General features: G+C 35.3%; 1 protein-coding gene across 21 annotated transcripts in view; it reads right to left on the bottom strand.

Annotated features, from left to right (window-relative positions):
- The window catches only part of PPFIA2 (PTPRF interacting protein alpha 2), a 469,533-nt gene that overhangs the window by 134,601 nt on the left and 316,536 nt on the right, over positions 1-18,396 (bottom strand). For all 21 annotated transcript variants that reach the window (XM_032393724.1, XM_032393725.1, XM_032393729.1 and 18 more), the window contains one exon: positions 5,561-5,677. In XM_032393724.1, the coding sequence (XP_032249615.1) occupies positions 5,561-5,677 (117 nt within the window). The remainder of the gene's footprint in view (positions 1-5,560; positions 5,678-18,396) is intronic.

Below are 18,396 nucleotides of genomic sequence, written 5' to 3'. Positions count from 1 at the left end.
CCCCTGGACTGTAGTCTGCTCCCCTTCTCCTCCTAGTCTCAGCTCCTTCCAGAATACTGAACTGGTTTTGCCTGAATAGATACCTCAGCCAGCACTTTCAAACTTTGTGGAACCCCAGCAAACAGACATCCCTTGGCCACACTCCTTCAGTCTAGGAATGGGTGCATTAGAGTGCAGACAGACTACAGACATTGCTCCTGGGAAGAAGTCAATAAAGGCCCTGGAGGCAGGTGAAGTTCTGTCTGATCAGAGTGTCTGGGCTTCCAGGTACCCGGCATAGGGTCAAGAAGGGGTGGTGGTGTGGCTCACAGGTGTGCAGTTTCCCCTGGTCTCCTGAACTTATCATCCAGTAGAAGGGCAAGAGGGCCACAGCAAGGCCCACCAAATCACAGCCCTCTCTTGCCTAGGGTTAAGAGTCATACTTGCCGTGATCAAAAATTTGGAATGCCATGGCCTTAGAGGATCTGTTCAGAATAAAAAAAACAAAACAAAACAGTAATAACTGGGAGAAGTTGTGGGAAAAATAAAAAAAAAAATTAAAAGCACACTCTTGAAGAGAATGAAATAATCAATTCTAAAACACAAATGACTATATATAATAATAAAAGAAGAAAAGATCAGAAAAACTAAGATTGGCTTAGAATGAATTTTTTAAAAAATCAACAGTAACACCTATAGAAATCATCCAGGCATGTGAGAAGGAATATGAGGGCATAATATTGTCTGGAGGTGAGAAGACCAGGGTTGTGGTCCTGCTCTGGACAAATAAGTCATTTAATTGTTCTAAGTCTCAATTTCATTATCGGTAAAATTAAGAAAAGAAACATCTCTATCAACTTCAGAAGTCTGATGTGTGAAAAAATGACAGATATAAAATTGCAGTGCAAATGATTTTTTTTAAAAGATATCTAATCGAGATGCTCCCAAGTTATCACACTTCTATATCTTCCCATTGCTTTGAGAATAAAATTAGACTCCTTACCACAGCCTACGAGAACTTACATGATCTGACGCTGTTCACTGCTCCGTCCTGTCTCCTGCTGCCCTCTCCCCTGACCACTAGGCTTCAGTGACCCTGTCATCCTTCCTTCCCAAGAAGGTGCCAGAGAAGCTCTTTCCCACCCTTGGTGCATTTGCACTTAGTGTTTCCTTTGCCTCAAAAATTCTTAAGTTCTTCCATGTGGTTGAATCCGTGTCCTCTTTCAGGTTTCAGTCCAAACCCCACCTCCTAAAAAAGCCCTTCCTTGCCATGTCTATTTAACATACTTCACACCTGCCCCTTGATCACATTCACTCCCTCTTATATGCACTTACTGCCTGTGCCTTCATCTGCCTTGTTCATTACTACCTACCAGCCACCTAGACCAGGACCTATATCCTAGCACCTTCAATAAGGTTGCCACTAAATATTTACTGAAAAATGCATGGCCATGAAAACATAGTACTAATAAATATAACCATCACTATTTATTGCTTGTAATCAAGTTTTGTTATTTATAGTCAGTGTCTCTACTCTTTACAACAAAGCTGTAAGTTGGGTATGACTATTTACTGGTAACTGATACTCAGAGAGGTTAAAGTGCAAGGTCACCCAGCTAGTAATTGGCAGAGACGGAATTTGAATCCAGGTGTCCTGACATCAAACAAATCACTATTCCATGCTGCCTCTCTGACACCTCCCATCACAATTAATTGATCTCTCCTTTAAACTGCAATATCATTTTTGACACTACTTATTTATCATGTTTTACAATATTAATTGAGGCGTGCTGATTTTTCACTCTAGTTTCTCAGCAAATTTATTACAGAGACAATGTCTTCTGAATCTCCACCAGTGTCTACCATCCCACTTGTCCACATCACTTAGCAAATATTTGCAGCTGCAAAAAATAATCGGAAGTACAGAATATATGAGTCAGAAGCATTATTATTTCCTTTACAAGAGCAGTGTGCTTATTGCAAAAATTTCACAAATTAATTCGCCTCTAGAAATTAATAGGAAGAAAGGTATTGAGCCCAGTTCTGAACTTTTAATGAGGTGAAATTTAGTGTCCTGAAAATTTTTTATTATCTGATGAGTATTTATGTTCTTCTGAACAACTGATTAAATTTATGTCCCACAGAAACATTTAAACTAGTTTCAGTTAAGCTTACTTTTTCTTTTAATTTTTTGTTTTTAAAATGTTGATAATAATTACACAGCTTTTCTATGAGTAATAAGGCCCGTTTCAGAGTGTGCTTTTTTGAGACTATTTTTATCAACTATTTTGTCAACAGAATTCTCAAGCCACCAAATAAAACATCTGTTGGCTAATAACCCACCCTGACTATGTAATTTAAGTAGCTTTACTACCCTAAGCAAAGGGTAATCCTTGTGACTAGGATTTACAAGTCACTTTCTGGCAGTTCCAGAGCATCTAACAATAGTTTTGTGTATTTCTCTCCAACCACCACTTTGCAATTTATGCATTAATACTACAGTCATACTTCACTGATAATCTTCATTGCATAGACACTCCCAAATATAATATTTCTTTTTGTTGGGATATCCTTTTAAACAATTCTCAATAAAAAATTAAGTGGTAGGATTTAAATTACAATCCTATAACACTTGTTATTCAATGGTATTGAAATACTTTAAATAATCATGCAACACAGAATAATTTTGAAAAGTAAAGATGCTTTATAATATGTATGTGTGTAAGATAGGAGTATTTATATAAGGATGATAAATATAATGATTAGGATATCATTTCATATTCTATCCATAAATGTCAGCAGTTAGAATATTGTGGGGATCTGATATACAGCATGGTGCCTATTATCAGCAGTATTGTATTATATACTTGAAAGTTGCCGAGTGTGAATCTAAAATATTCTTAGCACACGCGCACACATACACACAACAGGTAATTAGGTGAAGTAATCAATGTGTTAATTAACCTTACTGTGGTAATTTCTTCACAATATAGACATATGCTAAATCATCATGTGGTATACCTTAAACTTAACAATGTTATATGTCAATTATATCTCAATAAAACTGGAAAAAAAGAAATGGCAGGCAAAGAAGTGTGACATGAATGAATAAATAAATACATGAAAATAAAACTGATGGTAGCCAGAGGTAAGGGGATTGGGAAATGGATGAAATAGATGAAGAAGATTAAGAGGTACAATCTTCCAGTTATAAAATCAATAAGATGCGGAGATGTGATATACAACATAGGGAATATAGTCAGTAATATTGTATAAATTTTGTATGGAGACAGATGGTCACTATACTTATTATGGTGATCATTTTGTAAGGTATAGAAATATCATCAAATCACTGTGTTGTACACCTGAAACTAATGTAACATTGTATATCAATTATACCTCAATAAAGAAAAAACAAAAAACCCCTCAAACTTTCAAAATACTTTCCTGACTGACATCTCAGGAGTAATACGAATTGAAACAGGTCGCTTATTTTAAATTAGAAAAAAATATATATGCATGATATATATTTTAGGTTTACACTCAGAGGATAGGGGCATGCTATTTTAAACAATACTAGTGTATCATTATTTCAAAGCATTTGGAAATCACTCTTCTTACAATTCTGGGAAATTGGAAAAAAAAGAATACCAATAATTACAATGTTTAAAAATCTTTAGTTACATCCATAAGGAAGAGTAAGTTAGCAATGGCACGGAATTTCTCTTCTATACTGGCTGAAATGCCTTCCCCAAGAACTAAGAGGCAAAGAAAGTTAGAGACAAGTACTTTACATCACCAACTACACAGAATCCTTAGAATCTGTGGAGTCCAATAGAGACAAACATCTATTATACATAGGTCCTCATCCTGATACTAGAACCAGTTTCTGAAAGTTAATCTGACATGAATTGTCTTACATTCTAGAATGCCTGGACATTTAGGGGTTATATGTTAAAAGAAACAACATTTAAAAAAAATAAATATGTGCGTGAGTACTCTCTTCTCTCCTGAAAGTACTAGACGAACACTTTAAATATCAAATGGTTTGTTAGGGAATCGACAAGATCTCAAGTTCTTTCTGCCTTTCAAATACATATTTCTTTAATTCTTATCTGGATTAGCATAAATACAGCATTGTTAAAAAAACACAATATTTTGTAGACTTCTAAGAAAAAGACTTCAGGACCACAAAGTCCATTATTATACCCAAACAAGTATGATTCTATAATTCTCTGAGAAAAGGTATAGCACTGTATTACTGATGACATAATTAAAATGAAACAGTAATAGAAAATTACATATTAGTTTCCTAAACTGAGTTTTGAGTGCAAACAGCTTATTCTAAAGAGCTCAGTGGTTTGTTTACTGAATTAATGTCACTTTACTTATCTGAAGGGATGAGAAATAATTTTATTCAAATTTGAAATACAGCTCATGAAAACTAGCTGTCAGACTGTAGTTTATTTTTAATACTCAGCTTGAGATTTCTATAAAATACATGGATAAAGGCTAAAACAGTGAAACCTTAAATTAAGAGCTATTTGCCTCTCAGCTACCAGAATTGATGACAGTCTCAGGAAATTAGTCTGGTTGACTTGGCCTCCTTTGCTTTCATACTTGAAGGAGGAAACATAAGAAGCCCCTCCAGTTGTTTCAACTGGAAAAGTAAGGAAGTGTTCAGTTTATTTTCAGGTAAGAAGTCTGGTGCTATTGCTTTGTGGTCCAGTCACTTGCTTCTTGATCTCTATGTTCTAAAACCTCTTGACATTGACAATGACACCAATTTAGCTACCTAATTCATGCAGTCTTGATGCTTAAAGAGTTCAACCATCTGAAGATGTAACTGGTCATGGCAAATATCTCCGCAGATTGTCTAAGCCTCGGGCACAAGGTATGCAAAGCCTATGTCATCTTTATCTGATTCCAGACCTACCAGCAACTGACCTTCCTTTTGTGCTGGAAACAAATGGTTTAGCCCAGAAAAGGGCCAAACAGACTGCTGGTGTTCTTAGCCTGGGTAGAAGACCCAACCAAAGGAAACTCATTCCCTTCTAAAAACCAGTAAAAGTCCCAAGACTTCAGATATCCTTTTATGAAATTTCTCATTAACAGGAGTACTGTTAGGACCTTCTTAAACACATGGAATATAGCAAACCAAACAGGAGATTACCAAAAAATTTTTGCAGTGATAAGCCACAGATGAGTTGCCAATTGTACATAATACCATTTATAAATCAAAATTATTGTTATTATACTTAAAAAGTCCTGGATATATATTATAGATATACCTATCTGTGCAAATATATTTATTCAATTAGATATATAATTGAATTATTTCAGAGGATCAAGTTAACAGCAAGTATTGAGAAATTCAAATATGTATCTATGCATACACACATACATATTATTTTTAAGAAAATCAAATTAAAAGCAATAAATGAAAAGTCATCATGAACTTTTGACCAACAAATCAAAAAATAATAAAGAATGTTTATCACATGGACTTCATATTTCGTATTTTGTCAAATGATATAGCAAATGAATATTTCCATGTAGGGCCATGTCGTATGTGTCATACCTTTTCATGGACTTTCTGACCAGGTTCCATCCCTTCAAGATGTTCTGATTCTGTGGACCCCTCACTTGATGCCATTTTTCTTTGTATATGAACATTTTGTTCACGCAAGGCAACAATCTGCAAAATAAAAGCACTATGCCTTAAAAATCTAAACTAGAGCGTAAAGTATAGAAAAATTGAATTTACTCAAATGTGGTTAAGAACTAATGAATACAAACAAATAATCAGAAAATAAACATTAATATAACTCATGTTATTACTTAAAAATATTTTTAACATTTAGGTTAGCATTTTGAATAATAATTACATGAATATGAAATTTACTGAAGAAAATATTCTCTAGTTAAAAATGTATCTATATAGTTGGAAATGTGTCTAAATTAATGCCATAATCCATGTGTTATTAATTCAGAAATTACTTTTAAAATTAATTTATGAAATGTGATAAAATTCATAGGGGTCTATATTTTTAAAGTATAAAAGAAAGATAAATGAAAACATTGCAGGCTGAAGGCTAGTTACGAGCACATTCATTCACCCTAAGAGGTAGGATATCTGTAATTTTAAAATAAGCAAATAACATAAACTAGAATTAATTTTGTGGCACTATCATGAGTACTTAGAATGAAATTAGTTTCATTATCATTATTTTTTTTCATTATCATTATTTTAGTGACCATTATCTTAGTGCTGCTAGTTCAACTATAGTTAATTTGTGGAAGACTTCTCAAAAAGCAATTAATTCTTGAAAATTTTCAGCTCAACTTTACAGACATAATATTTTCAACAAGAAAGATTCTCAGATAGTTGTAGTTTAAGTAATCTTAGTAATAAACAGAGGAAAAAATAGCATTCTAACATTTTTAAATGGTGTTTTAAAATATAGTTGCTATTTACACATATTTTTTGAAAGCATTTTACATTAATACCATAACTTATTTATTTCCTGGCAAATCTTATTATATTTATCAACTCAGATATTGAGTCAGTATCGGTTCTTGGGGAAATCAATGCCCTTAGTATTTAATACACAATAAATAGTCAATCACATATGAGACCAGTATGTCACATAGACCAATAATCACCAGATAAACATAAAATGTCAAGAAGTTGGGTGGTTGTCCCCATCCCTGCCACTGCTTCAATGCCCAGATGCACAATGCTGTGTTCATGAGATCAGGTATCTTGTATATAACCTCCAGCATTTGGACATACAGCATATCCTTTTGTAAGGGCCTATCACCAAATAATGAAGAACAACTCTGTAAATGCTCTTCTTTTTGAACTGCAATCAGCAAACAACTGGTTCCCTTGCTCCCACTCTTGCCCATCTACAAGCTATCATCCACAAAGAAGCCAGATTCACCTTTGAAACTTAAGTTACATTGTGTCACTCCTTGCCTTCCAAAGAACCTCAATGTTTTCCCAATTTATTTGCATAAATTTAAACTTCTTAACAAAGTCTAGAATATCCTATATGATCCCTTCAGTCACAACGGCTTCCTTTCTGTCTCTCACATACACTGGGCTCTTTTTCACCCAGATTTTAGGAACTTAATCTTCTTACCTGAAACATTCTATCCCAGCTCAGACCACAGTTAACCTAATCCCAGCTTTCAAAATTCAGCTGAAATACCATTCCTCAGAGAAAACATACCTTGCCATCATCAACCACTTGTTACAGTTTCCCTGTTTATTACTGTGTGTATTTCATTGATTAAAATCTAATATTATTTTCCTTTATTTGCTTAATCACTTTGCTTATTTATTTAGCTATCAGAAGTCCTAATAATATTTCAGGGGAAAACAATTTTCAAAGGAATTCCTTATTGAAAACAACATTTTCATATGAAGCAGCACATCATGTTATGTGCAAGGTTTATTTTATTCAATAAAAATGTGTTGATTTAAATAATGAATGGATAGGGGTAAACAAAGAATGTAAGCCTAATTCATTCAGAAGTAACAAAAGATAATGATTTAGAGTGTGTGGGAACCTTCAGAGACATTTCTCTGATGTTAGCACAGAAATGGATTATATCAAAGGAACAATAAGAATAAAATAGTCCCTTGGCATATCATTTTTATATTAATTCTTAATATCTTGTCTCTTGATTAAAGGAATAATATTATATTATCATCATTACATAATGAAATTTTATTACAAATTTTTAAAAATTCAAGCATTGTATAATGACATTCCACTATGATAACATCCATGACTTAACAAATATGTTGACAAAGTTAATAATAAATTTTAAAATTCTATGCATTTTCTTCCATTATTTAATCTACTTAGAAGTGAAGAGAGAGCTTTAAAAAAAACAAAACAAAACATTTAAACACCAAATTTAACTCTGTTTTCAGAATAATTTCTATTGGTTTAGTAATTCAGATAAATTTTAAACATGGCCTAGTGCCTAAAATAAAGCAGGCCCTCTATAAAGGTTTACTGAATGACTCAGTGAATTAATACCCTAAATAATAATAATAATAATAAATAATAAAAAGTCAAAACACCAAATTCATATGGAAAACACTGTATGCAAATATAATTGTGCTGCTATGTTAAAAAAATGACAAACTTCAAGTGTTTTAGAAAGTATACATATGACAGTTCTAAGAAAGACATGACAACCAACATACAAATTCTACTTTTTTTGTTGTTGTTTTTAATTAAGCCCAAAAATTAGGTTTTTGAAACAGGAGAATAGATGTAGAATCCTGTATATTCCTTATCACTGTTAAATGATTTTATTCTGTTCTATTTTTGCCCAATAACAAATTATCCTGAGGAGTTATGAAAGCAAAGCTTCAGCATATGTTTTAATTCTAGGCGTTAATAATCTCAATTCTTTCTTTCACAGGGGAAAAAGTGAGAGGTTCTCTCCTGAGAATGCAATGTTGGGGGTTGGGCCTCTTTAATGTGTTCAAAGGGCAGAGAAGTTCACCTAGAAATCACAGGGTCTCTAGGTAGCAGAGGCCTCTTTAGGAAATTCTCCCAACTGGCTTAAGAAGCAAATGCAGGAGATGGCTGAGAGCTAGCTTGTAAGCACAAGCAGAATGAAAAGAAGCTGATGGACCCCAAACATTCTTTGGGCTCTCACTGGCAGGGAATGCTGTCGAAGGGAGGGGACAGTGACTTGTCTAGTATACCAAAGTAGTCCTGGATCCCTCATTGCTAAAGAGCATGACCTACTACAAATGAGATGGCATGGCAGGTAGGAGGAATCACTTCTGGGTAGTCTCTGTGGCTTACCCAGTTGTTACATAACTCCGAGAAAGTACTGGAAACTCACCATATGCCAAGCACTGTGCTAAACTATTTTAATCTACAAATAGTTTTTATGATCCACACTTAACAAGTGATTAAATGGAGATAAACAGAGTGTGATGAGAACTAAGTAGGAATCAAATAAAAGTTAACTCCTATCTTGATACTTTCTACTTTCTGTCAAATTCCCTCACATGGCTTAGGTCAGGGGAAGTTCACAGTGGATGGGGATGGGGACAAAGCATTTCCTTTCCAAGTATTTCTACCTTCCCACCCTGGAATCCTTTGTATATCATTAAGGTATGGACCCCTCCCTGGAGAGATTCACATCCAGGCAAAATTGTGCCTACATTTTCAGTTTATCAATCCACTGAAGGCCCATAGAACTCTGGTCAAGGGGAACTGCCCACAGTCATTTTAATTGATCAACCATGATTTATCAACTGTTTGTTGACATTTCTTTTTAAATACCCAGTATCCCTTCAATATTACTTTTGTAAACAACATCCTACATTTTCACTGCGGAATTTTCCTTCCCTACTCTAGAGACTGTCAGTCAGGGGGTCAGAGCTTAGGGCAAATGGATGGATACATGATCCAAGCCAGGGAAATCAGAATACTCCTTGAGATGTTTGTGGCAGAGGTATGGGGGAAGATTCATTTTCTACTATGGGGGTTAAGCTGGTAGGATATGATCAGGATGGCTGTTTACCAACAGTTCTAGCTCATGGAGAAAAGCACATGAAAAAGATAGAGCCCTGATGAATCACATCTGCTCCTAATTCTAACCATTCTTAAATCATCTCTACCCCTGGCCTTTCATTAATATGAGCCCCAAATTTCTCATTTTTGCTCAAACTTGCTTTTCTGTCACTTATAACTAAAAGTGTCCTTGAAAATATAACCAGGGACATGGAAGGTAACACAGAGCATGGAATTTCTAAATGGAGATTTTGAAAAATAGCTAAGAATTTACCCGTTGGGGACAATGGGAGAAAACTGTTCAGGTGGATAGAAGAACAGGAACTCTTTGTGTTCCTAGTACTATCGGTTGTTTAATATTACTGTGGCAAACACTATCTGGATGAAGGTAGAAGAACGACAGGATACTAAAAAAACTGAAGTACCTCAACTAAAACTCTGGCATCTGTGTGCTTTTTGCTCTCTGGCTTATTGCTTCTCCTCAACCCTTATTTGTGTTTCCTGATTGCTCACCTAGCTTCTGAGAGCCTGACCCATTGTGTCTAGACATTTCCAAACCCATGATATTTCCAAGCCTATCTTCCAAGTTTTGTTCTTGCCTTTGCCTCTGTCAGATTATTTTTGGCTCCTGGATGGGGGCTGGTGACCAGAAGGACCAAGCCATGATTAGAAGCTTGCAATTTTCAACTCTACCCCGATTCTCCAGAAAGGGGAGAGGGCTTGGAGTTAATGACTGATCATGCCTAAGTGGTGAAACTTCCATAAAGATCCCAAAGTATGGGGGTCAGGGAATTTTCAGGTTGGTGAATATAACATATCCATGTGCTGGGAGAGTGACATACCCCAACTCCACAGGGACAGAAACTCCTGGGCTTGGGACCCTCCCAGACCTTGCCCTGTTTCTCTTCATCTGGATGTTCATCTGTATCCTTTAATAAACTGGTAAATGTAACTGTTTTCCTGAGTTCTTTGAGCTGCTCTAGCAAATTAGTAGAATCCAAAGAGGGGGTTATGGGAACCTCTGATTTACAGCGAATCAGTCAGGAACACAGGTGACAACTTTTATTTACAACTGACATCTGAGCTGGGTGGGGGGATGGGGTAATTGGGTGATGGGCATTAAGGAGGGCACATGACCTGATGAGCACTGGGTGTTATACGCAACTAATGAATCATTGAACATCACATCAAAAACTAATGATGTATTATATGTTGGCTAACTGAATTTAAATTAAAAAAAGTAAAATAAAAATAGTTTTAATTTAAATTAAAAAAAGTAAAAATAAAATTGACATCTGAAGTGGAAGGGAGTAGACACGTGGGACTGAGCCTTTAACATGTGGGATCTGACACTATCTCCAGGAAGTGTCAGAATTAAGCTAAATTGTAGGACACCCAGTGGTGTCTCAGAGAATGTTTTGTGGAAGAACGCTCCCCTCCCACCCATGCACACACACATCTGGAGTCAGAAGTGCTGTAAGTGTGGTAGTTATGTGAGAGTAAAGGAGAACCACAGGAGGTAGACTGGGGTTTTCCTCTACACCCCTTCCTCCTTCTTGACTGGTTCTGAATCACCTTTTGGGTCTTTGCTTATATGTTACCCACTCTAAGATGGGTTCTGGGACCATCTTCCTCCCAGGGATTAAAGTTATATAATTCCTTAGCATCTCCAATAACTCATGTTATACAAATTATCACTCTTTATCACAATTAGCTGTTATTTTCTGACTGCCCATTTTGCCACCGAGTGCCTCGAGACCAGAAACTCTGATTATTTATTCCCAGTTCTTAAGACACTGGTTAACAAGTAGGAGGCACTCTAGAAATACTTACTGAATGTTGCATGAAAACACACTATATGAATGGAAAAGACTGATAGGGAGTTGGAAAAATTGGATGGAAAAGTTCTCGAAAATTTATACATGGAGAAGAAAATTAGTCATTCATGTGGAAGACTGTGTGAGCTTGAAATCTTTCCAATGTTCATACATGATTCAAGATTAGCAAGGAGCCCTGAGACTGGAAGAACTCATTGAGAAAATAAAGGAAGAATGAGAAGTACTGACCTAGTGTTATAGGATATTCACAGCTCGAATGTAAGGAGGCAGACAGGGCAGAAGGCACAGGCAACTATAAAGGAGGATAGGAATGGGATCATGGGAGTCCAGCTTAATGAAAGTTAACCAGACCTTTGTGTCTCATTGTGTCTTAAAATATTACAAAATATTTACAAGTATATTGCAGCCTAGGTAATATGATTTGGATGTACTGAAGTACATGCTGTGTTTATATGCTTTAAATTTAAAATAGATTGACATTAGATGGAAAAATGGAATTCCAAGGGTATCTAGAAATTCATTTCAGCCAACAGAATTCTTAAAGTGAAAAAAGAAAAGCAATGTAATTTAACTTAATTTTCACTTGGTTTTTCTCTTCTTTATTTTTTGAAAATATTAATCTACAGGACATTCCAAAGTTCGACAAGGAAGGCCGAAAAACAAGAAAAAAATTTAGGAATTAGGTTTCTAATTAAGAACTATTAGCAATAATAATAGCTGTTATATGTTGGATATATATTACATGCCACAAATTGCAAAGCAATTTACAAACTTTTACTATAATCTCTTTTAATCCTCCCAATAGCATATAAATTGGGTATTATTTTGATTTTACAAATGAAGAACCTAGCACAGAGGGAATACATAATATACTTAAGGTCACAGAGAAAAAGACGTGACAGAGACAGGTTTCCAATCAGGTTTGATACCGTCAAAACTTGTTGTTTAAGTATTATGTTATAATGCCTTTTGAAAATTACTGAAGTGATTCACTGCATACACAATCCAAACATTTATCTAGGTCAAGACTACAGTTCTGTGGTCTGATAGCAGGGGCATTTACCTGTAATGATTTGGCAAAACAATTTAGATAGTTAGAAAATATCTTCAATTATTCCCAGGAATAAAAATCATGCTGTTTACATTTTTATCATTTTTATTTATAACTCTTATGTGGCACAGGCACTTCAATTTACTTTGAAAATTACCCAACTACTGTTTTAAAATAAATCATGTCTACTCTTCATCCTAATTCTCCAGGGACTGTCATTCTGATATTTGTGAATTCATAGTTGCCTTTACCTACTTAACAACTTCCAGACAGTGCCCATGTCTAATTAACAAAGATTCTTTTCATCTATTTTTACCCCAAACTCAATTAACAATTCCAAGAGTGAGACTTACAGAAGTCTCACTACACTAACACATAATTTGCTTCTACACATATACTTATTCTAATTTAGCTGAATTCCATGCTTAGATTCCACTGACGTTGCAACATGAAAAAGCAAAGTAACTAGTAGAACAGTAGAGATTTATGATTTACGTTTAAGCAACTCTCCAGCTGCAATAGTTTGGATTTGTGTTTTTATATGGATTTGTGTTAATTGGGAAACTATAAAGATTGAGATACTTATTCAAACAGAATTTAGGACCCCAAGCCAACAGCTATTTCACTTTCCAGCGCTAGGTCTTGGCCATTGATCTGTAAGCACCACTGAAGCATACTAAAACCCATGGAAAAAAACTTGATAGCGTCTAATGCAGTTTGATCAGCTCACATGTAATATTCATTTTCAGTGTCTTTCAGTGAACGACTGAAAACTTGTGAAACTGAGCAGATTCAATGAATGATCGAATTGTTTTGAGAAGAGAATCAGAGGTTTGCACTGTGAGATTTTGCCTCTTGTCAAGTTTAGAAAATGGTTATTTAATCAATGATTTAATGTAGGAATCCATTTATCCTAGTGAATGACCAAATAGCTTGGCGGCAGAAAACAGATTCACTTGTGGTGGTTTCGAATTTTTACCACTATACTACCTCTATTCAGTCGACAAATATTTATTGAATAAATGAGAACACTATATACCTTTATTTTTAATCTGCTACACTTTGGCTGACCAGCCTTCCCAATTCCCATTAGATGAATTGACTGGGTACTCAAATTTAAATGCACATCACCAGTAAGTTTCTGGGGATTCTTTGATGGAAAACACAATACATGAACAGGACATGAATTTTGGCTATTTCCAAATTTTACCTATGAACTGATTTTGCTTATACCTAAAAACATAAGAATTCCTTGTGTAGTTTTTAATGGTGAAAAAAAATCCTTTTAATAATGATATTAGAGGGGCACCTGGGTGGCCCAGTCAGTTGATTTTGGCTCAGGTCAAGATCTCAAGGTTGTGGGATTGAGCCCCTTATCCGGGTCTGCGCTCAGCATGGAGTCTGCTTGAGATTCTCTCTCCCTCTCCCTTTGCTCCTCTCCCCCAATCACATGCTCGCTCTCTCTCTAAAATAATAAATAAAATCTTTAAAAAACTCAGTAACATTAAAATTTTTAAAGCCCATTTTTAAAAGAATAACTGGCATGCAAAACTCTTATTGTTAGTTTTAAGTTAAAGACAATGGTTGCAATAACAATAGGATTTCGAATGTTTGCCTAGGTAGATTTGTTTTTGCATGGAATACTTATGGTATTCATTTTCATTGTTAACTATGATATCCAATAATATTAATTTCAATAGCTATATCTTTAATACAGTTATTGATATTTAATTCTACTATAAATTACAATTCTCTATGAAACTATCTCTATTCTGTTCATCTAATTGGTATTTCAGTCATTCTATTTTTTGATACTTGGTCACTCTTTATTTTAACTTATTTCCATTATTCAAATATTTCCCTAATATTTAAAATGATAATAAGGTCAAATGCTAGCATTTTCATTAGGGGCATATAAATGACTGCAGGAAATACAAAACAACTTAAAATGGAGAGAATTAGTGGACATTGTTGAGGCACAGGACTGCCGCTGTAGCAGGTTAGCAGCTAAGAGTGGCATAAAATAGAAGAACAGTAATAAAAATGACCAAGGAAGCTGCTAATGTAGTAAAGTACAAGAATTAATCAAGAGAATAAAAGTAAAAACAAAGTCCTAAAGAGTTTTCCAAAAGTATCAATAATAGGAAAACATATTCTGAACAAATTATATTTATCACTGCAGGAAAGCAAGCCTCAATTTAAAATATAAATAAGCAAAAAAAAAAAATGAGGGGTGAAGAATATTCACTGAGGTAAACAAATGACGCTGAGAAGTGTATACCATGTGTAAGCAATTGCAACAATTCAGCATTGAGTGCTGAGAATGTTGGCAGTAGTTTAGTTAAAAGTTTTGAATGTCATGAAAAAAAAATACCCTGCAAGATGGGCAAGGAGTTGCTAATAACTCCTCCCCCCTCCCTGAAGACAGCAGAAGCCTATTTAAAAAATAAACTGTTAAATTCATTAAACAAGGAGGCCATTAGACTGAGGTGGCTCTAAAACAATGGCACGCTCCATGAGCAAACTGAAATGTGACCCTATAAAATGCCACAAGCTTAAGGAACTGAAATGCCAAGGACAGCCAATCACAAACAGCCCACTAGGCTTTACAAGAGCCAATCAAATAATATCCTTTCTTTGAGCTGGCACTCTCTCTACACAGTCTGTCTCTGCCCCCCCCACCACCATCCTGTCAAGGGGGGGCTTCTAACCATTTCCGGTTTGATCCTGCTGATTAATTTGAATGGATTTTTGTGTAAAGAAACTTTCAGAATTTTTAATATGCTTCAGTTTATCTTTTAACACATCTCACAGTGAAAAAAACGAATAGGAGTTGCTAAAGGCATTGCTTATCATAAAGGACATGTTGGCATAAAACAGAGGTTTCCTTCAAAGATACTTCCCACAATCACTAGGCCCCTTACCTTCCCTAAAGTCAGAAGCAAAAAAACATGTTAATTTGACATGTCCTTCAGCGAAGGCAGGAGGACAACCGAATGCAGTAATTATCTCACACCCTTCAAGTGAAAAAACAAAAACAAAAACAAAAACAAAAATGAGGAGACCAAGTCATGCTGAGAAGAGAGTCACAGCAATGTAAGGATCCAATGGGTCCAGACATGATTAGTTTACAGAGTAGCCAGTAAGCTCTGTGAACAAGAGTCTGTCTTTAAAAGTCTCAATAAATGCTTATTTTTTATGAACTATGTTAAGACATGAATAAAAGTTTCTACTTTAGTTATGTTATATATACTGAGAAATATTAAAATGCTTTGAGCAAATATTGATTATTAAATTAATAAAGGTAAATCTACCTAATACTGATCATGTTTCTGTCATCTGTTTATTCAAGATGAATCATATGCTGTCGGGAATTTTTGGATGTTTTAGAATGAAATTTCCACTTTAATAATCCAAAAACACTGTATTTCCATCGACAAATATTTGAATCTTTTAAAATGTCACATTAAAATTAATGTCTCTGATCTGAGTAGTAACCAAGCCCCCACCCTGCTTAGCTTCTGAGATCAGACAAAAGATTCAGCACATTCTGGGGGATGAAGTGAGGGGGGAGGAATGGGGAGTTGTTGCTCAGTGAACATAAAGTGTCAGTAATGCAAGATGAATACATTCTAGAGACTGCTTACAACACAGGGGCCCTTAGTTAACAACATGGTATTGTGCACCTTAACATATGCTGAGAAGACAGATCTCTCATTAAGTACTTTTACCACAGAAACAAAAACAAAAACAAAATACACCAACAAAAGAACATAAGAACATTTTTGGAGGTGATGGATAAGCTTAGTACCTTGATTGTGGTGATGGTATTAACGAGTGTATACATAAGTCTGAACTCATCAAAATGTATACATTAAATAGGTGCAATTTTTGTATATCAATTATACCTCAATAACACTTAAAAAGGAGAGATAGCCTATAAAGATATAAAAAATAATAAATAAAAGTAACCTTCTTGAAGATGAACTGTACTCCCTTTCAGCACCATTAGATCTGATCTCAGTCAGGCATGGCTAACACTGTGAATCCACTCTTGAGCTTTTGCTGTCCCCCCCCCTTTTTTTCCCAATCAGGGCAAAAGTGACAAAATTATAGGCTGTGTCCTGGAACAATTCTTTTCAGCTCTGATATGGTAAGGGAAAAAGTCTTAAGGAAATGAAAAGTATTTCAAAGTGCTTAAAAAGCACTGGAGAAAATGCAGAAGACAGAAACAATATCCATTAGTCATTCTTGAATATAAAAAAGGAAGCCAGGGCAATACAAAGAGTTTATCCATTTAGTTCTTCCTGAGAAATAACAAAAGAAGCATACTAAACCCATTATTCTGAAGAATTCCTTTTAAAGTAACCTATTTGCTTGGGTTCTAATGGTAATAATCATGTGCTACCTTCCTTTGCACCCATTCCAATTTTATTTTTATGTGATTTTCAAATGTGTATATATTAGAAAATGTCAGAATGGAAAGGGACCAGAACTTATGTGGTCTTTATACTTTATTTCCATGGATAAAGAAAATAACATTTACAGAGAATGAATGATAAACCTTTTTCTGGCCCCCCACAAACTTCACATAATTAGTCCCACTGTGGGACACACACTCCATCTCTCTGGACCTCAGTTCAATCATCTTTAAAAGGAGCTCGACAGTATCATGGCTAAAAAAAAATCAGTATCAACATCAAAAATATTTACTGAAAGATACTTGGTGCCAATCACAGTTTTAGGCACTTTACATTATTTAAACCTCACAATAACCTTAGAAGTTCATAATGAGGTTTGAGCTAATTGAGGCAAAGAGGATACAGGAAATTGCCTATAGTCACAGAGCTAGCAAATGGCAGAACCACTTAGGGAGAAAGTAAATTCCCCTGCAGGGAAGTTACAGCTCCTGTTTGTAGTGTGTTGCTTCTTTCCTTTCTTGTCCTCACCCTTCTTTTCTCAACCAGGGCAGAGTGTATTTACAGCACCCAATTAAGTATTCCACAGAGAAGAGGGTTTTAAACTTGCCACATTCCTCCCACTTGTCCATACTAACTTCTAACTACTCCCTAGTATCCACTTTTCACGGAATATCAGGTATTCTTTTTTTGGATCCTTCTTATTTCTATTGTGCTTCTTATCTCACTGTTTTGTAATCTCCCATTTATGGGTTCTGAGTCTGATGTTCATGCTATATTTAGGTCCAGGTTCTTGTTAACAGTTCAAAATCACATGCATCAAAATCTCCTATGATGCTTGTTAAAAATGTGGACTCCCATTTTAAAGAATCTGAATTTGAATCTACTTCCAGGTGATCATGATACACCCTTCAGTTTGAGGACCAGTGCATATAGTCTTCAATTCAGGGCTTTTCTCTTATCTATTGTGCAGGTAGAGGTAGCAGCCCAGTGAAAAGCCACAGCCAGTAACAGTGAGCCTCCAGGACAGGCCCTATGTAGTCACCTAGTACAGGGTCATAACTACAGCCCTCAGGTAGCCCATTTTTGTCAGGCCTGCAAGCTAAAAATGGTTTATACATGTTTGAATGGTTGAAAATAATCAAAAGAAAGATAATACTTTGTGACACATAGAAATGATAAGAAATTCAATTTCCAGGGTTCCTAAATCCATTTTTATTGGAACATGGCCAAGCTCATTTGTTTACATGATTGTCTATGATAGTTTTCACTCTACAATAGTAAAGTAGTTGTGACAGAGACCATCTGGGCCACAGAGCCTAAAATATTTACTAGATGGCTCTTTAAAGAAGAGTTTGCTGATCCCTGATGTAGTAGCTCATGCCTATCTCTTTTTTAAATAACAGTATAGAGTATATAGTCAATGATATTGTAATAGAGATGTATGGGGACAGACGGCAGCTACACTTGTGAGCATAGCATGACGTGTAAACTCGTGAAATCACTATGTTGTACACTTGAAACTCATGTAACATTCTGTGTCAACTATACTC

Source organism: Phoca vitulina, unplaced genomic scaffold (assembly GCF_004348235.1).
Source record: "Phoca vitulina isolate PV1807 unplaced genomic scaffold, GSC_HSeal_1.0 scaffold76, whole genome shotgun sequence".
Taxonomy (NCBI): domain Eukaryota; kingdom Metazoa; phylum Chordata; class Mammalia; order Carnivora; family Phocidae; genus Phoca; species Phoca vitulina.
The sequence above is the reverse complement of the archived record's forward strand: the minus strand, read 5'-3'. Positions and strand labels throughout refer to the sequence as shown.